General features: G+C 40.3%; 1 protein-coding gene across 16 annotated transcripts in view; it reads left to right on the top strand.

Moving 5' to 3' along the window:
• The window catches only part of plekha5 (pleckstrin homology domain containing, family A member 5), a 344,620-nt gene that overhangs the window by 252,477 nt on the left and 83,278 nt on the right, over positions 1-8,865 (top strand). For 15 of the 16 annotated variants that reach the window (XM_043713467.1, XM_043713466.1, XM_043713471.1 and 12 more), the window contains one exon: positions 8,197-8,297. In XM_043713467.1, coding sequence (XP_043569402.1) covers positions 8,197-8,297 — 101 coding nt within the window. Of the gene's footprint in view, positions 1-8,196; positions 8,298-8,865 lie in introns of those variants that run through there. The other variant, XR_006315048.1, reaches the window with a different exon arrangement.

The following is an 8,865-nucleotide window of genomic DNA, read 5'->3' as shown; positions in this document are numbered from 1 at the left end:
AGCAACCTCCTTTCTCACTTCCCGGAGCAGCCTAGGATAAATCTGGTCTGGCCTTGGGGACTTATCAATCTTAATGTTTTCCAAAATTTCTAGCACATCAACTTCATCAATCTTGATCTGGTCAAGACTGGCTCCTCAAAGTTTTCATTCGCAACAAGGTCCCTTTCCTTGGTGAAAACCAAAGCAAAAAACTCATTTAGGGCTTCCCCAACTGTTCAGACTCCACGCACAAGTTCCCTCCGCTATCCCTGATGGGCCCTACCTTCTCTCTGATCATTCTCTTATTCCTCTATTGTTAAGATGTTTAAAAAAAATTGAAAAGCAATCACTTTCTCAAAATGCTAATTTTCACAGAGAATTCTGCTCTCCTAGCGATTAATAAAACTGAGTTAAAAATGATTTTTGCATCTAATATGCCTTTGCAGTGAGCATCATTCAAACAGTTATTTTCACTTCACTCTTAGCAGTTATGTAATTGGAAGATAGAAAGTAGGATCATGAGAAAGGCATTCGGCCCTTCTAGCCTGCCCTGTCATTCAATATGATCATGGCTGATCATCCAACTCAGTATCTTGTTTCTCCTTTTTCCATATTGTCTTGATCCTTTTGTCCTAAGAACTATATCTAACTCCTTCTTGAAAATATTCAATGTTTTGGCATAACTTGCTTTCTGTGACAGAGAATTCCACAGAAACGGGACTCAGGGTGAAGAAATTTATCTTTATCTCAGTCCAAAGTGGCCTAATTCGTACCCTTAGACTACTGCTACCCCTGGTTCTGGACTCCCTGCTCATCAGGAACATCCTTCCTCAGCAGTGCTAACTGTATGGTGATAGAAATTACTTTTGACCAGTGAACTTTCTACTCTAGTTTACATTGCAATTAGTTAAGTCTAAAATCAATTTATGCTATTAGTTTGCTCATTTAAAGCATAATTTGACTTTGTGTTAGAACCTGAGTCAAATGTTTGAGTTCAATCTGAACTATGGATTAGATAATAGATTATCTAAACCTATTACTTCAGTGCATAACAATTGGAACTCTGCTTTAATAGCACTATTATGTTTTGGTAAGATGTTAAATTGAGTCCGTAGAAGAAAATAATTCACTAATATTATTTAAAGAGCAGGAGGGGTAGTCTTTCAGTGTCCTGGCCAATTTTTCTTCATCCATTTATCAACACAATCAAAACAGATTAATTTGTCACTGGTCTGATTTGCTGGTTTGTGGGATTTTGACAGGTGCAGATTTGTCCTGTTTTGCTTAAATATAGTGACTTCACTTCAGAAATATTCTATCGACATTGAACCATTTTTGAATATCTATGGATAAGAAAGTATTGCATATATGCAGAAATTTGCATCCAAGGAACCAGGATTCAAAGTCGGGCCAAAGATTAACATGAAAATTAAGACAATAAGACATAGAAGCAGAACTAGGTCATTCAGCCCAATGAGCGTACTCTGCCATTCAATGGTCTCCAGTTTCCTGCCTCTTCCCCATAACCATGATTCTCCTACTGATTACAATTCTGTGTACCTCTGCCTTGAACGAGATGATTCCAAAAAAAAGTCATACTGGACTCAACATTAACTTTGTTTTACATTCCACAGATGCTGCCAGATCTGCTGAGTTTCTCTGACACATTTTATGTTCAAAAAACAGATGATGTGGGAAGTCAAAAAATTTCCATTTATGTGGAATTTGCTGTGCTTGCTGCAGAGCAGGGCTGTCAGAAGTGCCATGGATGAGCTTGTACTGAGTAAGTGGCAGAAATAATAGCAGACAGAAACTGTGACCAGGACTAAACTCGAGAATGAAATTAGTGAGACTAAATTGAGGGCCAGGAATGTCAGCTTGAAACCCACCAAGACATGGACTGAGAAAATATAAGTTTGAATATCTAAATAAATGCAAGGAGAAGGAAAACAACTTATAACCCCAAAGAAAAAGGCTGTAGCAAAGTTTTAAAATAACAATTTTAGTCCATTTATTTTGCTAATTTTAAATGATGCATATATAAGCATTACCTGTGGTGCAAGCCTGCATTTAGACTCCACAACATGATAGAACAGGGAGACGGTGAGGTCTGCAGATCTGAAGATCAGAGTTGAGAGTGCGTTGCTGAAAAAGCACAGCAAGTCAAGCAGCATCCGAGGAGCAGGAAAATCGATGTGTCGGGCTGGAGCCCTTTCATCAGGAAGGGAGAGGGCTTGGGGAGTACAATGAGAGAAGGTCTCACTGAGATCTTTGTAGAGAGAGTAGGAGAACTTCTTCATGGGAGACATCCTTGGAAGAGGCTTCGCAGAAGGGCATTGCTGATGCATTCCCGATGAAGGGCTCTGGCCCGAAGCGTCTATTTTCCTGCTCCTCGGATGCTGCCTGACCGGCTGTGCTTTTCCAGCAACACACTCTCAACTCTGATCTCCAACATCTGCAGACCTCGCTGTCTCCTAGTTGATTTCAACCTTACTGTGAAGCCTCTTCCAGGGATACCTACGTTAAAGAAGTTCTCCTCCCCTCTCTACAAAGATCTCACTGTACTCCCCAAGTCCTCTCCTGATGAAGGGCTCCAGCCCGAAATGTCGATTTTCCTGCTCCTCAGATGCTGCCTGACCTGCTGTGCTTTTCCAGCAACACACTCTCAAACATGATAGAACACATAACAGTTGATTCTATGCATACAAGAAAAGGCCATCTTTGATCATGCAGCAAAACCAACAAGTTCCAGCTAGTGCTCCAGCAGGATTCAAATGTCTATTGAACAGGATAAAATTTGGAGCTGTATAATATCGTTGCAACTCTGGAATAGTGATAGAATTAGCATATTAGTTCTTTATAGGTCTTCCAAAATGCTAATGTAGGAGCTGTCTTACAGTTCGGATTATGTGACATTTGGCACTAATGTGACCCCTACTCAGAGGAAAAAAAAGACCGCTGTTCTATTAAAATGGACATTAGTCTTTCAAAACAAGTGATAAAAGCATAGGAAATAGCAACAGAAGTAGGCCCTTTGACCCACCATTCGAAAATATAATGACCAAACTTTACTGCCTGACCTCCCTAACTGTTAACTCCCTTGTCTATATATATATATATTATAAATATATATAATATATACTTTCTTCTTCCAAAGTTATTGCCATTGTTGATGTACCAATATGTCGGTATTTCATTCTCTTTTCTCAAAATCAGATTTCCCAGTCCTCTGAGTAGGTTACCAAAGATTTTCTGTACCTATTAATTAGTAAGAGACAATACAAGAATTCTGGGATCTAGGGAGATTCCGATTTAGGATACGTTCGAGACACCACCCACGTCCTCCATCTACTCCAAGACTTCAGTTTCCCTGGCCCCCAATGCCTCATCTTCACAATGGATATCCAATCCCTCTATACTTCCATCCGCCATAACCAGGGCCTCCAAGCCCTCTGTTTCTTCCTCTCCCAACATCCCTTCCACTGACACTCTCATTCGTTTGGCTGAACTGGTCCTCACCCTTAACAATTTCTCCTTTAAATCCTCCCACTTCCTCCAGACCAAAGAGGTAACCATGGGCACCCGTATGAGCCCCAGCTATTCCTGTCTCTTTGTCAGCTATGTAGAACAGTCCATCTTCCGTAGTTACACCAGCACCATTCCCCACCTCTTCCTCCGCTACATTGATGACTGCATCGGCACCACCTTGTGCTCCCGCAAGGAGGTTGAGCAGTTCATCACCTTCACCAACACATTCCACCCGACCTTAAATTCACCTGGACCAACTCTGACACCTCCATCCCCTTCCTGGACCGCTCCATCTCCATTAATGATGACCGACTTGACACTGACATTTTTTACAAACCCACTGACTCCCACAGCTACCTGGATTACATCTCTTCCCACCCTACCTCCTGCAAAAAGACCGCAATTTCCCTTCCCACATGGTTGAAGATGCCCTCCAATGCATCTCATCCACATCCCGCACCTCTGCCCTCAAACCCCATCCCTCTGACCGTTACAAGGACAGAACCCCCCGGTGCTCACCTTCCACCCTACTAACCTTCACATAAACCGCATCATCCACCGACATTTCCGTTGCCTCCAAACGAACCCCACCACCAGAGATATATTTCCCTCCCCACCCCTTTCCGCTTTCCGCAAAGACCGTTCCCTCCATGACTACCTGGTCAGGTCCATGCCCCCTAACAGCCCACCCTCCCGTCCTGGAACCTTCCCCTGCCACCGCAGGATTTGCAAAACCTGTGTCCATATCTCCATCCAAGGCCCCAAAGGAGCCTTCCACATCCATCAAAGTTTCACCTGCACATCCACCAATGTCATTTATTGTATCCGTTGCTCCCGATGCAGTCTCCTCTACATTGGGGAGACTGGACGCCGCCTCTCAGAGCGCTTTAGGGAACATCTCCGGGAAACCCGCACCAATCAATCCCACTGCTCCATGGCACAATATTTTAACTCCCTCTCCCACTCTGCAGAGGACATACAGGTCCTGGGCTTCTTCCACCGCCACTCCCTCACCACCCGACGCCTGGAGGAAGAAAGCCTCATCTTCCGTCTCCGAACCCTTCAACCCCAGGGGATCAATGTGGACTTCACCAGTTTTTTCATTTCCCCTCCCCCCAGTTCCAAACTTTCAGCTCAGCACCATCCTCATGACCTGTCCTACCTGCCAATCTCCCTTCCCACCTGTCCGCTCCACCCTCCTCTCTGACCTATCACTTCCATCCCCACCCCGATTCACCTATTGTACTCTTCTCCCCAGCCCCACTCCCCCGCCCTCCATTTATCTCTCCACCCTGGAAGCTCTCTGCCTCCATTCCTGATGAAGGGCTTTTGCCAGAAACATCGATTTTCCTGCTCCTCGGATGCTGCCTGACCTGCTGTGCTTTTCCAGCATCACTCTAATCTAGACTCTGGTTTCCAGAATCTGCAGTCCTCACTTTTGCCTAGATTCACATTTGGATTTTGTGATGACCTTGTTGCTCAAAGAACTCCTATTATGTATTCCTTTCACTCAACCCTTCAACTTAAACCCGTCAATCAGGATTTTGTCCCATGCACATCTGAATGGCAATAAAAGTCATGTCAGATATGTTAAAGATAAAGATTTCTGAAAAAGACTCATCAGATTTGAAATGTTACCTCTGTTTTTCTCACTACAGATGTTGTCAGACCTCCTGAGTTACTCCAGCATTTTCTGTTTGTTTCAGATTTAGAATCTGCAGTGTTTTGTTTTTATTAAAGATATTCTTTTTGAATATTGCAAACCATTCTAATCTTTTAAATTTCTCCTGGGCTTCATCTCTCCATGTATTCAATAAGATTCCTGAAGGTGATTGGGCAGGTAGGTTAGCCTATCAGCGGAAACAAAGTGCTTTCCTTTATTAGCTGAAAAATGGATTATAAATGTAGATACATTATGTTAGAACTATATAAAACATTAGGTATACACTTTAATGTATCTTCAAGAATGTTCACCAAAAACTGAGAAGTGAATTTAGTCTGGATAGTTCATTTTTCGCTGATGCAGATTATGATGGGTTGAATGACCTCTTTTATTTTCTGTGTACTAGATCTGTGTGACTGGTTTTGCACATTAGCATTGGTCGAGAAATTGTATTTGTCACTTAAACTGCCACATTGAAGCAAGTGATATGGACAGATGTCTATTTGGACAGCTGTCTATCAGTCAAGTGTCAGCACTTAATGTGTTTTGTAATTGAACACATCCTGAGAGCATTTGCCCTCTGAATGTTTCACTCGTTTGCAATACACACCTTCTTTGTAGATGTATTTTGTGAGAAAAAAAATCCAAGATGCTTCTTTGAAAACTTTTCAGCCTGCTAATTTGCATCAATCACGTTTTTTTAGCTTAAACCATTGACTATGAATCATAAATGCTAATTATTATTATCAGTTTCTTTGTTGGCATTTGAGACAACCTGCAGCTCCTTTTTGACGAGAGTTTTGATCAGACAAAATAGTTAAAGGAGCTATACGTTGAGAATTTATTTTAACAATTGTGTTAAATTGTTTTGTAGAAACAATGAATGTATATCATTTTCAGATAGCTTTTATTTATTATGTTGAAATCTGGCATCTCATGTTTGACAAAAGTCATTTTTGGCAAATAGGATTTTATTAATAAATTGTAAAATGATATTTTTAAGTTCAAGTTTTAACTGTAAGAAGTAAACTGTAGAACAAAATAAAATTAATAAAACAATATTGGAAGGTGATGGTTTAATGGTAATGTCATTGGACTAGTAATCCAGAACCCCAGGTTAATGTCCTGAGAACATGAGTCCAAATTCCACCATGGTAGATGGTAAAATTTGAATTAAAATTTTAAAAATTTGCACTAAAAAGTCAGCCTAATGGTGACCTTGTAACCATTGTCAATTGTTATAAACACCAATCTAGGTCACTAATGTTCTTCAGTGAGGGAAATCTGTCCTGACCTAGTCAGGCCTACATGTGACTCCACAACCACAATAATGAGATTGATTCTTAACTGCCTCTGGACAATTAGGGATGGGTAGTAAATGCTGGCTTAGCCAATGATGCCCACACCCCATGAATGAATAAAAGAAAAGTGCAGCAAATTTTGAAAAAAAAACTGTAGTGAACAGTTGTGAAAATAGATTTAGATGTGGTAGTATAGCATTTGGTTATATCAACATAAGAACAGAAACGGAACATAGAAACAGGAGTAGACCTTTCAGCCTATTTAGCTTTCTCTGCCCTTCAACACAATCATGGCTGATGAAACACTTTAATGTTTTTCACTGACTGCATCTCCATAACCTTGTGCACCATTGGTAATTAGAAATGTATTAATCTCTACCTGAAATAAACTCAAATGTTGTGCTTCCGATGCCTTATGTAGTCGAGACTTCCAAAGGTTCACAAGATTCTGAGTAAAATAATTTCTCTTCATTTCTCAAACCTAAGTAGCATCCCCCTTAACTTTAAATTGCAATTCTCAATTCCCCAACCGGGGGAACATCTTAATCTGCATTTACCCTATCTATCCCTTAATGTTTTTTGTAAGTTTCAATGAGATCACCTCTGATTCTTTGGCACTATAGAAAGTGTAATATATTCAACCTTTTAGGCCTGTTTCACTATTCAGTATTTCAGCTCTCTCACCTACCTTGCCCCTTCATATTTTCAAGATTTCATTAAACCATCATTTTGAGAGGGTGAACAAACCTTACTTTCACTAACTGTTTTGTGAGTAAAGTGCTGCTTGTTCCATGTGCAAATGGCTAAGTTCTAATTTTCTTATTGTTCTGCCTTGTCCATATTACTCCAGCAGAAGAAATAACTTCTCTGTACTGACTCAATTGTTTCCTTTTTAATTATTGTAAAGCCTTCAGTTACACCATTCCTTAATCTTCTGATCTCAAGGGAATGCAGATCAAGTTAACACGCTTGTCCACACCATTTAACCTTTGAAGCCTGGTTTTGCTTTCAAGGAGTGTTGAATTTCGTTCCGAAACCAGTGTATTGTTTCTGTGTTTTGGGTACCCAGAACTGAATGTTGTAGGTAAGGTTTGATCACAACACCCTGCAACTGAATTATAATTTTCACCCCTTTATATTCCAAGGAGTGAAAACCTGAACATTGTTGAACCTGCTGCTTCATCATGCTCACCTCCTTTAAAGATTATTTTTGCAGCCTACCTCTTCAATAAAACTTTGGTTTGCATCATCTGACCTCCTCTCCAATTGTTTGGCATCCATTTTAGATTAGATTAGATTGCAGAAACAGTCCCTTCGGCCCAACGAGTCCACACCGACCCTTTGAAGAGTAACCCACCCAGATCCATTCACCTACTCCCTACTAATGCATCTATCACTATGGGCAATTTAGCATGGCCAATTCACCTGACCCACATATCTTTGGACTGTGGGAGGAAACCAGAGCGCCCGGAGGAAACCCACGCAGACACAGGGAGAATGTGCAAACTCCACAGTTGCCCAAGGCTGGAATCGAACCCGGGTCCCACCGCTGTGAGGCAATATGCTAACCACTGAGCCACTGTGCTGCCTCCCACTGAAATTTGTCCAGTAGCATCTCTGTGAAGCACTTTGGGATTTATTTCTAAGTAGTAGTTGCTTTATAAATGCAAGCTGGTTTACGACCTGAGGAATAAAAGAGATTTGATTTTGCTTGTTTCCTGGCAGATGAAAAGGAAGAAGGCATTCTGGGAAGCATTCTTCTGCCTAGTTTTAAGATAGCTCCAGTTAGCCCAGAGGATCATATAAACCGCAAATATGCATTCAAGGTCAGTGTTTGTATAACGTAACGTGGTCTTTCTGTATTTTGTTTTCTTGAGCTTAAAGTTGGGTGACCTACATATTTTAGTAGCAAATACCCAACTCATTTTTCAAGAGTGAACAATGCTTTTTTAAACATACCCTTTACAATAACATTTTTTAAATATTGCATTTTTAAATACTATATGTTATATAATAAACAGAAAAGATGTATTTTATCCTGTTCTATTGTTAATGTGTCATGCAATGGACAAATACTGAACATGAATTTTAAAATCTCATCTTGTTAATTTTTTATATTTTAACATAGTCCCAGATTCAATTCTTAGTGTGTCTGTACATGGGAAAAGTAATAACACTGCAACTTTGTTACTAAGATAAATTGTTAAATTCTATCCTTTGACAATTCAGTTTAACTATGAACCAACTGATGTCACCAAAATCATTACTGTGATTATCAATATCATTGTGATATATATTAATATGTATATATCTTTATTTTCAACCTGCCTTGTACTTTTGAGCAACTGATGAACTTTGGATGTTTCACAGCTGTTGGGAATTCACTTAAAATAG

This window comes from Chiloscyllium plagiosum, chromosome 23, assembly GCF_004010195.1.
Source record: "Chiloscyllium plagiosum isolate BGI_BamShark_2017 chromosome 23, ASM401019v2, whole genome shotgun sequence".
Classification (NCBI taxonomy): Eukaryota; Metazoa; Chordata; class Chondrichthyes; order Orectolobiformes; family Hemiscylliidae; genus Chiloscyllium; species Chiloscyllium plagiosum.
Note: the sequence above shows the minus strand (reverse complement) of the source record. Positions and strands in the feature narration are given on the sequence as shown.